Here is a 14,827-nt window from a genome sequence, read left to right as displayed (position 1 = left end):
TCCAGAAGGAATTATTAAAAGGAATTAGTGAGCATTTAAAAAACTAAGTGGTAATTACAAAGAACCAAAATGGCTTTATTAAAAACAGACCGTATCAGAATAAACTTATGTCCTTTTTTGATAAGAGTTACTGAATTAGTAAGTAATGGTAGTGCTATTAATATGATTTATCTAAATTTCAGCAAAATATTTAATGATATTTCTCATGTTATCCTCATGGGAAAAGTTGGAGAAATGTGAACTAAAAGAAAATTAGATGGACTTCAAACTGAATGAATGGCTAGACCCAGAGTATCCATTAATGAATCAATATCAGTTTATAAGAAGATTTCCAATGGAATTCCCTCAGAAATTTTTATTTTTTCTCTCGAAAAATTTTCCAATCAAATATATACATTTTTTAAATTATATTTTTAAAACTTCTCTCCCTCATTCTCTCCCCTTTCCTTGAGAAGAAGGCAAGCAGTTTTACACAGGTTATATTTGTGCAGTTGTGTAAAACACATTGCCCTACTGTCATGTTGTGAAAGAAGTAATAGGCAAAAAAAAAATGCTTAAAAGAAAGTATGCTTCAGTTTGTTTTCAGGATCTTTCAATTCTTTCTCTGGAGGTGGTTAGCATTTTTTTCATCATGAGTGCTTCAGAATTGTCTTAGATCATTGTTCTGCTGAAAATAACTAACACATTCACAGTTGATCATCATACTGTTAAAGTTACTCTGTATATAGTGTTCTTTTTTTTTTAAACCCTTACCTTCCGTCTTGGAGTCAATACTGTGTATTGGCTCCAAGGCAGAAGAGTGGTAAGGGCTGGGCAATGAGGGTCAAGTGACTTGCCCAGGGTCACACAGCTGGGAAGTATCTGAGGCCAGATTTGAACCTAGGACCTCCCATCTCTAGGCCTGGCTCTCAATTCACTTAGCTATCCAGCTGCCTCCTATAGTGTTCTTCTGATTCTGTTTACTTCACTTTGCATTGGTTCTCAGGTTTTTCTGAAAGCATCTTGTTAATTTGTTAAAGCAAGTAGTATTCCATCATAGTCATATACCATAATTTATTTAGCCATTTCCCAATTAATAGGAATCCTCTCAATTTTCAATCCTTTGCCACTACCAGAAGAGTTACTATAAGTGTTTTTGTACATATAGGTCCTTTTTTATTTGTTTAAAAAATTTTTATCTCTGGTATACAGATCTTGTAGTGCTATTACTGGGTCAATATGCACAATTTTATATCCTTTGATCATAATTCCAAATTGTTCTCCAGAATGGTGGAATCAGTTCATAAATCCATCAACACTGCATTAATGGCCCACTTTTCCCACATCTCCACCAACATTTGTCATTTTCTCTTTCTATCATATTAGCTAATCAGGTGTGAACCTCTTAATTGTAATAATTTTCCCGGGCTTTCTTTTTTCTTCTTCTAATCTTAGCTGCATTGGTTTTGTTTATGCAAAATCTTTTAAATTTAATGTGATCAGTGTTAACCATTTTATTTTCAATAATGTAAAACATTTTTATTAATGACTTGGATAATGGCATAGATGATATGCTTATCAAATTTCTAGATGAAACAAATTTGGGAAGGATGACAATCAGGATTCAGAAAAGTTTTGACAGGCAAAAATGTTGGTCTGAATCTATGAAATTAAATAGAGATAAGTCCCTTAGATAAAAACATCAACTTCACAAATACAATGTTGGGGAGATATTTTCATTTTTAAAATCTAAAGGTTTAATATTAATATTAAACTTATTGTCAATTGCATATACTGGCAACTAAAAACCATCTTATGCAGCATTAAGAGATGCATTTTGTCTAGGACCAAGGGATAACAACCTTGTTATATATTCTTGTATTTGCCTGTTTTAATTTGGAGTATAATATTTAGTTTTGAATACTACAGATTAAGAATAACATTGTTAAGTAGAAGAGCATTTAGAGTAGCATGATTAAAAGTCTTGAGTGATTGCTATATGATAATCAACTGAAGGAACTCAATCTTTAAGAAGAAAATCCTCAGGGGAAGGTACTTGGGGGAAGGTAGCAATTTTCAGTTATTTAAAAGAGGAATTACACTTCTTGACCCTAAAATTCAGCCCTGAGAGTAATTCATGTCTTGCTGAAAGGAAAAAATTCCTGAAAAAGTTGGGCTTTTTAAAAGAGGAATAAACTGCCATAGGAGGTAGTGTGGTGCTCTCAGTGGGAGTTTCTAGTAAAAATCAGATAATTCTTTGTCTTCAATGTTATAGAGGACATTTTTTTTTTGAGGGTTAGGTTTGGACTAACTAGCCTCTGAAGTCTTTCCTAACTGTGGTAGTTTTTGTGTTTCTGAGAGTTGATATATGCAGGGGGAAATGATAGATAATATTTTTAAATGGTAAATTCTCTAATTGTTTAGATTTTGAACCCTCATTGCTAAAGCAGTAATGAATTATGAAATAAAAATTACACTACTGGATTTAAATCTTGAAAGGGATGGATGATCTATGCAACAAAACAAATAACTATCTTAATTCATATCATATTTGAAAAGTCTTATTTTTAGAATTATTAGATTTTAAATTTCATTGTAGTATCAGAGGCTTTTTATACCTATACTTTGCAGAGATGCTTCTTGGGAACTGGAGGAAAATGCATATCAAGAACTTTTACAGCATTACCAACGTTGTGATGTAAGAAGATGTCGCTGCAAAGAAGGGAGAGAATATAATGAACCTGATAGGTATTTGTGAAAATATAATCTAATTTACTGTGATAGAAATATGTACTGTATGCAATAGTAAGCATTATTTTGCTAGGAGATGGGGAGTAGAAAAGTCATAGGATCATAGCTTGAAGCTGAAAGAGATTTTAAAGGTGATTTTGTCAACCTCCTCCCATTCCCCTTCCAAACCATTTTTAGACAGAAGACTTTGAGGCTCAGATAGGTTAACAAAGTTGCCCAAGGTTACACAGGTAGGTAAGTCAAAATCTGACCTAAGATACAGCTGTCTTTCCTCTATAGCATGTATGAATGGAAACATTTGTGGAACCTATATATTATTTTTCGACCAGATTCATCTCAAATATCTGAAAGTTAACATATCCTTAGGATGTTTATGAAAGTTTTCTGAGTAACAGAAGAATCATGTCTTCTCTCCCACCATCTCCTCAGTCCTCTCATACTCTCATACTCTAATAAGTCTCATGTACTGGAGGTCTTAACCCCAAAAGATGGAGAGGTTATTAAGAATGAGATGGCAAGAGATTTTTTTTTTTTGCTCAGCTATCTTTGTCCTATGACCACTGTATATTGACCTATATTTTTCCTATCCCTGTTTTCATACACAGGAAGGCAATTGCTCCCTAGTTAGTGAATAATTAGAAAAATTTGGACTCCATCTCCCAGAATTCTTTTCTTGTCCCAAGAATCCTTTTCCCTTCATTCACATTTGTGTTTGTTACATGTGTTTATATAATTTTGTGGCTCCTCCCTCTTGCTTTCTTTTTTTCCCATGTGCAAGACTGGTGAGCTCTCTCTGTTTCTTAAGCCTTTTATTTTCCTTTTTGCTTCAAGGTATTATAAATAAATCTTATAAATATAATACTTGGAGAATTGGATATTAATTTTAAAATCTATATTTGCTGGGTTTGATTTAAAAGAATAATCATTGAATACAATTAAATGGGTCACTGAATTGTACCACTTATACATAAGGAATGATTAAATTGAATTTTCCTGAATCCTTGTATAATTTTGTTAATATAGTTATCTCAATTCCTGATATGCCTTCAAAGCTGTATTAATTTCATCTAATGCATTAATAAACATAGAGGAATAATGTTAGGAACCTAATTAATCATGAGAGTTATAGTTAACTAACATTTTCCCCTAAACCACCTTAATGGAGAAGCTATGTAACATAATCCAACAGTGAATATTCTCAATTTAACTTTATAATGGTTACAGTTTTTCTTGTTATAATTACCTTCCTAGTTGTTTTTTTGCTTAGAGTCATTTGCCCTCTTTATCTTGTTTTCATTTTTTGTTTCTTCTTTCATTTCCTTTTTACTGTTTTTTTTCCTTGGAATATAAAATTGACACAGTAGATTTCTTCTTTGTTGCCCTGTATCTCCTACTCAGTTGATCTTCTATGTATGTATTAGTGATAAAAAACTTTATAATTAGATTTGATCTCCCCAAAAAAGGTTAAAATAAAACTTGGTGTCTGTTAGTTCTTTCTTCTACCACTGACAAAAACTCAGTGAGTAACTTGTATGATAGACAGGAACATTTCACTCTGTAATAATTTATTTTTCATATACTATGTTAATTCTCATATCAGAGCCCCCGAAAGACCCAAATTAGTTCCTGTATATTAGAGGAGAATTTATGTGTATTGCAGAAACTAACCAGACTATAGGTTTTTACATTTCCTTTGCTCTTGGGAATCCCCAGCAATGTGTTCTTTCACCAAATCTGGCTAACAGGAAAGCTTTACAATGATTCTTTTTCAGGGTAGGTCACAGTCATCAATTGTCAGTATGGGAAAGGGCTGAGGGTTTGACGGACCATCTCATGATTAACTATTTACTAATTAGAGATGTTTTGAGATATTCAAGGGAGGAGCTGAATACTGTACTACCTGGGCCAGGATTTTTCAGGGTCTTTGGAGAATATGAGAGATTCCTTCCACCATAATTAGGATATCTTGACCAGTCAATTGAAAAATTATTTTAAAATTAAATAATGCCTCTTGAGAATTTAAATCATTACAACTCATTGATATGTACATAAAGTTGTGGAAGGCACAGGCCAGGTACACAGAATAAATTTAAATTATGGCATCCATCTATCTTAAAATATTTGCATTAAGAAATTGTAATTGGAACCTAAGATTAAGTAGAGTATGCCTTATTGTTTCATTCTAAAACTTATATAATTCTGGAACATAAGTGAAAGAGCAGTAGCTTTTTTTTCTTTTTCAGGTCAGGGTACCTGAGTTCAAATCCCAATCCAGCCTCTTAATCTTAATACTTTTGTGACCTTGGGCAAGCAACAATACCTCCCTTGACTTCAATTTCCTCATCTATAAAATGAAGAGGTTGGACTGAATGACTTCTGAGCTTCCTTTCAGGTCTAAATCTAGGACTCTGTAATGATCCCAAGTGTTTGTTGACCAAATTGACAAAGTAGAACTTACAACCTGGAAAAACAATTCTTACATCTTATTTGATAGATGGATCTTAATATAATTGTACTTTGTTTTATTTTGTTTTCACATGTTTTGTTATTCAAACTTATAATTTGATAAATTCCTATTGTCTCTCTTTTGCTAATACAGACACATTTTATAAATCTAGTAATCTTCTAATTTTACTTTCTATAAATCTCAAAATGCTCATTTGTCAATTTTAGTTAAAAAATGGCAAACCTGTTAGAAAAAGAGATTTATTTTGGTCACTACGGTGATGCTCTAGTATTTCCACTTGTGTGTGTCTGAGTGTTCCTATTTTAGGAACACATTCACCAACTGAGGAGAGAAAGGTCTTGGAATTAACATTTAAAATTAAAACAGTCCTTAAGCTATTTGGTCTATTTCTTTTATTTTGCAGATAGGGAAACTGTAAATAAATTAAGTTACTAATAAACTGTTATAGCAAAAAATAGCAGAAAAATAGCAGAGTTAGAATCTGAATGCATTTTCTTTGAGTCTAAATTCAGCATAAATTTCATGGTACCATGAAATAAATATTACCCTATAATAAAAAGATACCAAGAATACCTACCTCACTTAAATCAGTGCAAAACACTTTATTTCAGTGGTCTAGTCTAGTCATTTAGTTTCACACTTTTTTCCCAGATTCTACAAAAGTGGCAATTTTCCATCAGTCAGCATCTTCAGTATCAATGGAATGTTTACTCTCCTATTCTCTTTAGTATTGTGTATTTTTGCATACATATATGCTACTAATAAAATTTATACATATTTATTTTATAGGCATTAGTTAGCAGAGGAAGAGGTTTGCAAATTTATAAAATGGCAAATGAAAGAAAATGAGGGATTAAAATAATCCCAAAGTAGATGATCTATTTGTATGTGAACAATTGCAGAGGAAGGGACCAGAGGTTAAGAATGCTATGCTGTGAGATGCTTTCTTATTCATATGTTAATAAGTAAACATAATTATCTCTTTCCTTAGCAAGTGGGAAATAAAACGCTGCCAGTATTGTGGATCTAGTGGAACACATTTAGCCTGTTCCTCAATAAGAACATGGAGGCAAAACTGGGAATGCTTTGAGTGCAGAAGTATTATCTACAATTCAGGTAATGTTTTCTAGTTCTGAATCACCATACTTTTATTCAATAACTACTTTTCAAAATGTTCTCACCTAACACTAGAATTTAATTCTGTAGGGAATTTTCAAAGACCAAAAAAACGCTCTCTACCTAATTCAGAAAATATTGGAATTACCAATTGCTTGCTGGAACAGCCTTCTCCCAAATTCTCCAGACAGTCCCCTCGAACTCAGAACAAAGATTCACTCAGGTATGTAATTTATATAGGAAGAAAAATCTGGAGTAAGTTATAAAATGAAATGATAGAACATTCCTCTTAGAATGTTAAATGCCAAAACGATAGATAAAACATTTGTTAAGTGCTTACTGTGAGCTAGGCAATGCTAAGTTCTGGGAATATAAAGACTCTCTACCCTCAAAAAGTTTACATTAAAATGGGGTGGGAGGTGGACATAATGGAGAGCTGAAAAGCAGGGATGAAGAAAAGGTACAACTTAAGGAATGAAGTAGAGCTAGTGAATTGTGATACTAAGAATGAAGGTAATGTGGCCTGGAGAACAAATAAATTGAAGGTTCAGGCTAGGGAATCATCATTTAAGAGTGTGGGCCTCAGAGAAGAGACATCTCCAGGGTGAAAAGGCGGCTGGTGAGGTGTGGAGAAGTCTGGAGACTTGGAATGTTGAATAACTGATAATAAAGGAACCTAAAAATCTTGACTAATATTATTGTAATGAACTGAGACTGGGAAAACATTGGGAGACTGGGAAGACATTGGGAAGGAGAACAGTGTAAAGTGCTGGTTTTTATTTTCTACTTTCCTGTCCATCTTGATATATACCTGTATCATTGTTAAACCTAAGGAATGCCTTAGATTTGCAGATCACAGTTACATTTTATATACATACAAAAACAATAATAATATCAGAATGATTTTGTACTTTAAATTTAATAATACAATGTATTATTTATTTCACGATAGTAAAGCACTAAATAATGGATGAATATTTAGTAGATGAATTTGTGCTGAGAAAAATGTAATCTCCACATGGTCAAAGAAAAAGGGAGGGGGGAATCGCAGATGGCACCAAGAGATACTTGAAGAAATAAAATAAATAGGATAATCTTTATCACAAAGATATACATGGAAAGGGGAAGGGAAGAATACTCTGATAAGAAGGAGAGGAAGAGAGTTCTAATAGATAATACTTAAACCTTACTCTCAGTGAAATCAGTTCTGAGAGGGAAGAGCATCTACATCTATTGGGATATTGAATTCTATCCTACCCTACAGGAAAAATGAGAAGGGAAAACTAAGGGCAGTAGGGGGATAGGGAGTACAAAAAGGGAGGGAAAGAGTCAGAGGAGGGAACTTAACAGACACTAAAAACATAAGAAGGGAACAAAAAGGTAGGGGGCAGAAAGGGAAACATATTAAGGGTGGGGATTAGGGGGATTGATTTAAACCACTGGTTTGAAAGGATATAGCAAAAGAAAAAAGGACAGAACTAGGAGAGGATATCAAAATGCTGGGGAATACACAAGTGGCAATCATAACTCTGAACATGAATGGGATGAACTCACCCATGAAATGTAGATGAATGGATTAGAAACCAAAATCCTACCGTATGTTGTCTAGAAGAAACAAATTTGAGGCGGGTAGACACTCACAAGGTTAGAATTAAAGGTTGGAGCAAAACCTATTGGGCTTCAACTAATAGAAAAAAGGCAGGAGTTGCAATCATATCTGACAAAGCCAAAGCAAAAATAGACCTGATCAAAAAGGATAGGGAAGGTAAATACATCCTGATAAAAGGCAATATAGACAATGAGGAAATATCAGTAATCAACATGTATACACCAAATGGTATAGCATGCAAATTTCTTTTTTTTCTTTTTTTTCTTTTTAAATTTTATAATATTTTATTTGATCATTTCCATGCATTATTCATTAAAGACAAAGATCATTTTCTTTTCCTCCCCGCCACCCCCTGAAGCCGACGCGTGATTCCACTGGGTATCACATGTGTTCTTGATTCGAACCCATTGCCATGTTGTTAATATTTGCATTAGAGTGTTCGTTTAGAGTCTCTCCTCTGTCATGTCCCCTCAACCGCTGTAGTCAGGCAGTTGCTTTTCCTCAGTGTTTCTACTCCCACAGTTTGTCCTCTGCTTATGAATAGTGTTTTTTCTCCTAGATCCCTGCAGATTGTTCAGGGACATTACACCACCACTAATGGAGAAGTCCATTATGTTCAATTATACCACAGTGTATTAGTCTCTGTGTACAATGTTCTCCTGGTTCTGCTCCTCTCACTCTGCATCACTTCCTGGAGGTTGTCCCATTCTCCATGGAATTCCTCCACTTTATTATTCCTTTTTACACAATAGTATTCCATCACCAACATATACCACAAATTGTTCAGCCATTCCCCAATTGATGGGCATCCCCTCATTTTCCAATTTTTGGCCACCACAAAGAACGCAGCTATGGATATTCTTGTACAAGTCTTTTTGTCCATTATCTCTTTGGGGTACAGACCCAGCAGTGCTATGGCTGGATCAAAGGGTAGACATTCTTTTATTGCCCTTTGGGCATAGTTCCAAATTGCCCTCCAGAATGGTTGGATCAGTTCACAACTCCACCAGCAATGAACTAATATCCCTACTTTGCCACATTCCCTCCAGCATTCATTACTTTCCTTTGCTATCATGTTAGCCAATCTGCTAGGTGTGAGGTGATACCTCAGAGTTGTTTTGATTTGCATCTCTCTGATTATAAGAGATTTAGAACACTTCTTCATGTGCTTATTAATAGTTTTGATTTCTTTATCTGAAAACTGCCTATCCATGTTCCTTGCCCATTTGTCAATTGGAGAATGGCTTGGTTTTTTGTACAATTGATTTAGCTCTTTATAAATTTGAGTAATTAAACCTTTGTCAGAGGTTTCTATGAAGATTTTTTCCCAATTTGTTGTTTTCCTTCTGATTTTAGTTACATTGGTTTTGTTTGTACAAAAGCTTTTTAATTTGATGTAGTTGAAATTATTTATTTTACATTTTGTGACTCTTTCTAAGTCTTGCTTGGTTTTAAAGTTTTTCCCCTCCCAAAGGTCTGACATGTATACTATTCTGTGTTTACCCAATTTACTTATGGTTTCCTTCTTTATGTTTAAGTCATTCACCCATTTTGAATTTATCTTGGTGTAGGGTGTGAGGTGTTGATCAATTCCTAATCTCTCCCACACTGTCTTCCAATTTTCCCAGCAGTTTTTATCGAATAGTGGATTTTTGTCCCAAAAGCTGGGATCTTTGGGTTTATCGTATACTGTCTTACTGAGGTCACTTTCCCCCAGTCTATTCCACTGATCCTCCTTTCTGTCTCTTAGCCAGTACCAAATTGTTTTGATGACTGCTGCTTTGTAATATAGTTTGAGGTTTGGGACTGCAAGGCCCCCCTCATTTGTGGTTTTTTTTTTCATTATTTCCCTGGATATCCTTGATCTTTTGTTATTCCAAATGAACTTTGTTATGGTTTTTTCTAAATCAGTAAAGAAATTTTTTGGGAGTTCCATGGGTATGGCACTAAATAGATAAATAAGTTTGGGTAGGATGGTCATTTTTATTATATTGGCTCATCCTATCCATGAGCAGTTAATGTTTTTCCATTTGCTCAAGTCTAGTTTTAGTTGTGTGGCGAGTGTTTTGTAGTTGTGTTCATATAGTTCCTGTGTTTGTCTCGGGAGATAGATTCCTAGATATTTTATTTTGTCTAAGGTGATTTTGAATGGGATTTCTCTTTCTAGTTCTTGCTGCTGAGCTGTGTTGGAGATATATAGAAATGCTGATGACTTATGTGGGTTTATTTTGTATCCTGCAACTTTGCTAAAGTTGTTGATTATTTCAATTAGCTTTTTGGTTGAATCTCTAGGATTCTTTAAGTAGACCATCATGTCATCTGCAAAGAGTGATAACTTGGTCTCCTTCTTGGCTATTTTGATGCCTTCAATTTCTTTTTCTTCTCTAATTGCTACTGCTAGTGTTTCTGGTACAATGTCAAATAGTAGAGGTGATAATGGGCATCCTTGTTTCACTCCTGATTTTATTGGGAATTGCATCTAGTTTATCCCCATTGCAGATGATATTAGCTGATGGTTTTAGATATATACTGTTTATTATTTTTAGGAAAGACCCTTCTATTCCTATGCTTTCTAGTGTTTTTAATAGGAATGGGTGTTGTATTTTATCAAAGGCTTTTTCTGCGTCTGTTGAGATAATCATGTGGTTCTTGTTGGTTTGCTTGTTGATGTGGTCAATTATGTGGATGGTTTTCCTAATATTGAACCAGCCCTGCATCCCTGGTATAAACCCTACTTGATCATGCTGGATGACCCTTCTGATCACTTGCTGGAGTCTTTTTGCTAGTATCCTATTTAAGATTTTTGCATCTATATTCATTAGGGAGATTGGTCTATAGTTTTCTTTCTCTGTTTTTGACCTGACTGGTTTTGGAATTAGTACCATGTTTGGGTCATAAAAGGAGTTTGGTAGAACTCCCTCTTTGCTTATTATGTCAAATAATTTGTATAGTATTGGGATTAACTGTTATCTGAATGTTTGATAGAATTCACTGGTGAATCCATCAGGCCCTGGGGATTTTTTCTTAGGAAGTTCTTTGATGGCCTGTTGGATTTCATTTTCTGATATGAGATTATTTAACAATTCTATTTCCTCTTCTGTTAGTCTAGGCAGTTTGTATTTTTATATATATTCATCCATATCACCTAAATTGGTGTATTTATTGCCATATAATTGGGCAAAGTAATTTTTAATGATTTCCTTAATTTCCTCTTCATCAGAGCCCTGAAGTTCCCGCTGCTGCTGTGGGCTCAGCACTCTGGATTGGGGGGGATGGGTCCTGGGACCTTCCTTCTGCCTACCCCTTAGATCCGAGTGATCTAGGGTTCTGGCTTTTGGGGTGCGGTACCTTTTGATTCAGGTCCAGGAGGAGGGTTCCCCAGGTCTATCCTGTTGTTCAGCTTGAATTTCGGTGTCCTAGGAGCACTCTGTTTGCGATCGGTAAGGAAGGGTTTCCGAGGTCTGAACTTTTGCTGCTTCTACGCCACCATCTTGTAGCATCCAAATTTCTAAAGGAGAAACTAGTGGAGTTGAAGGAGGAAATAAATAGTAAAACTATACTAGTGGGAGACCTGAATCTACCACTATCAAATTTAGATAAATCAAATCAAAAAATAAATAAGAAAGAGATAAGAGATATGAATGAAATTTTAGAAAAAATAGAGTTAATAGATATATGGAGAAAAATAAATAGGGACAAAGAGGAATACACTTTCTTTTCAGCAGCTCATGGTACATTCACAAAGATTGACCATGTATTAGGACATAAAAACATGGCAAACAGATGCAGAAAAGCAGAAGTAATAAATGTAACCTTTTCAGATCATAATGCAATAAAAGTAATAATCAGTAAAGGTACATGGAAAGGCAAGTCAAAAATTAATTGGAAATTAAATAATATGATTCTCCAAAATCAGTTAGTTAGAGAAAAAATCATAGAAAAAATAATTTCACTGAAGAAAATGACAATGATGAGACATCCTTTCAAAATCTATGGGATGCAGCCAAAGCAGTACTCAGGGGGGAATTTATATCCTTGAATTCATATATTAACAAATTAGGGAGGGTAGAGGTCAATGAATTGGACATGCAAATAAAAAACTTGAAAGCAAACAAATTAAAAATCCCCTGATGAAAACTAAATTAGAGATCCTAAAAATTAAGGGAGAAATTAATAAAATCAAAAGTGAAAGAACTAATGAACTAATAAATAAGTCTAGAAGCTGGTATTTTGAAAAAAACAAACACACAAAAATAGACAAAGTACTGGTCAATCTAATAAAAAAAACAAAAGAAGAAAACCAAATTAATAGTATCATAGATGATAAGGGAGACCTTACCTTGAATGAAGAGGAAATTAAGGCAATCATTACAGTTGGTAAGTTAAATGAGAATAGAATTTAGAATCTTTAGATGACAGGAAATGTTCAGTCACTCACATCTCAGTCTCTGCCTTCCCTGGGTAATTCACAGTTCACCAGCCCAAATTTCTTCCCCAACTGATTTTTAAGAACTGACCATCAGCCAGGTGCTCTTTCCTTCAGGCTTGTTAGAATACTACATTGCCCTCGTGTACACAGAGTCCATTCTGGCAATCTATTCCATTTGTCTTTCTCCATTTTCTGGTTTAGCACTGGCAGTCCAGTGCTTTGAACTGCTAGTGCTTATAGGCAACAGCCCCCAAGAGACTAATGCTCCTGAAGAGCTATGACTAAGTTGGCTGACAAGCAAACTTCCTCCAGTAAGGATCTCTATGACAGTGGAAAGAAGGAAGAGGGTTGAACAAGTTATAGGAGTATGTTTTGATTTATATCTGTGCTATATCCTTAGGTATATTAATGGCAGCTCTGCTGCCTGGGGCATTGTGGTTAGGGGAGGGGTGCTAAGTGGACTCAGGGTCAGTAAGCATCAATTCCTAGGTTGTTTTTTTTTTAACTTTGTTCTGGATTCTGTGTGTTTTAGAGTATAGAAGCAGCTGAAATTAAGAAGTCATGGGGATTGGAGAACATAGTTCACCATCTTGTTGCTCACATAATGCAAAAATGCTTTATTTTGAAGCTGGATATGAAATTAAAATTAATATAAATTAATTTATTAATCTTCCCAGAAAAATAGAAGACAATGGTATATAATGAATAAATGGATTCTTCTGTTGGGGTTACTGGGTTTGAAGGTTTATCATTGTAGGGAGCTCCTGAAAATGTGATCTAACAATGTAAACTGATTTCACTTGTCTTTGCAATTTACAATCTTAGAGTTGCCTGAGGCACTGAAAGGTTAAGTAACCTATTGAGGATAATACAGTTAGTGAGATTTGGAACTAGAGCCCACGTATCTCTGATTCTAAGACCAGCTCTCTATCCTCTATCTTTCTGCGTGAGTTCTAAAGCTTCAAAAATAATAATGTTGGACATTGAGAGCCCAGCCTAGAGATGGGAGGTCTTGGGTTCAAATGTGGCCTCAGACATTTCCTAGTTTTGTGACCCTGGGCTTATTCCCAAACCATGTAGCTCCTTACCACTTTTCTGCCTAGGATCCAATACTTAGTGATGATTCTAAGACAGAAAGTATGTTGGGTTTTTTTTTAAACCAGAGGACCTATTAATATCAAATGAATTTTTTTTGTTTGAAAGAATAGGAAATATTTTCATTTTTTAAATAATTCTTCTTTCTAGGTCACCAAAGATATTGCATCAGGGAAGTTTGGCTCCTAATTCCTGCTTAGATAAACCACCATGTTCTAGAAGACTAACATTAATATCACCACTTATTAATGTTGCTGCAAAGAATCCATCTACCAAAAGGTATATTGCAGAAGTACCACTTTTTTTTTTTACTTACTGGAATATATTACAGTTGAAAATGATAGGAGATATAAAAAGCTATGTATATTCTTAACCTCCAACGATATAAAAATAGGATCTAAATTGAGGTTCTTAACCTAAGGTCTGTGAACTTCTTTTAAAGTGTATTTTTATAATGGTATTTCAATAAATTGATTTATTTTATAATCTTATGTATTTCATTTTTGCATTTTAAAATTTTATTTTGAAAAGAGGTCCATAGGCTTCACTATTCCAGCAAAGGATTCCATGATTTTAGAAAAGGTCAAAAGTTCCTTATCTAGATATAAACTTTATCAGTTGTGGGAGTGTGACAAAGAGGAGGTGATTAAATAAAGTAGAATTGGAGATAAGAAAAAATAGAAATTTGTTCATGAAGAATGAGATTAGAATATTTAGTGAGTTGAATAGATCATGAGTTTGAGTGATAGATAAAACTGAGGATCAAATGGTTTTTGGATGTATGTGAAAAATGAGTGTAGAACACTAGGAATGAGGAAGAAAAGGCAATTGAACCTTCCTAGTGAAAGGAAGTAATTGTGTCTGTGATAGCACCATGAGAATTAGTTTTTCCCATTGATTTTGGAAGGTTTAGCATAAGTAGTAGGACAAACAAGAGAACAGATATGGCTACTTCTTTATTGAGCAGAAGACTTGCCTTTAGGCAGAGTGTATGGACTCCATTGTCAATGTCAAAAGTAGGAACCAGTTATGGGCTGGAAGAAATCTGAAGCTTAAACTCAGATCTCAAGACAGGTAGATATTTAACTTTATAACCATTTATTTTCACCAGTTTTCTATTAGAAGTATTGCCTACTTCTCTTCTTAAGATTTATTGAAGGGGACAGCTGGGTAGCTCAGTGGATTGAGAGCCAGGCCTAGAGATGGGAGATCCTGGTTTCAAATCTGACCTCAAACACTTCCCAGCTGTGTGACCCTGGGCAAGTCACTTGACCCCCATTGCCTAGCCTTTAACCACTCTTCTGCCTTGGAGCCAATATACAGTATTGACTCCAAGATGGAAGGTAAGGGTTTAAAAAAAAAAAAGAATTATTGAAGAATC

The 14,827-nt window shown here is 34.6% G+C and overlaps 1 protein-coding gene across 4 annotated transcripts in view; it reads left to right on the top strand.

Annotated features, from left to right (window-relative positions):
* The window catches only part of G2E3 (G2/M-phase specific E3 ubiquitin protein ligase), an 81,092-nt gene that overhangs the window by 42,023 nt on the left and 24,242 nt on the right, over positions 1 to 14,827 (top strand). For all 4 annotated transcript variants that reach the window (XM_001368595.4, XM_007472533.3, XM_056810440.1 and 1 more), the window contains 4 exons: positions 2,611 to 2,727; positions 6,189 to 6,313; positions 6,404 to 6,536; positions 13,597 to 13,725. In XM_001368595.4, the coding sequence (XP_001368632.3) occupies positions 2,611 to 2,727; positions 6,189 to 6,313; positions 6,404 to 6,536; positions 13,597 to 13,725 (504 nt within the window). The remainder of the gene's footprint in view (positions 1 to 2,610; positions 2,728 to 6,188; positions 6,314 to 6,403; positions 6,537 to 13,596; positions 13,726 to 14,827) is intronic.

Source organism: Monodelphis domestica, chromosome 1 (assembly GCF_027887165.1).
Source record: "Monodelphis domestica isolate mMonDom1 chromosome 1, mMonDom1.pri, whole genome shotgun sequence".
NCBI classification, from domain to species: domain Eukaryota; kingdom Metazoa; phylum Chordata; class Mammalia; order Didelphimorphia; family Didelphidae; genus Monodelphis; species Monodelphis domestica.
Note: the sequence above shows the minus strand (reverse complement) of the source record. Positions and strands in the feature narration are given on the sequence as shown.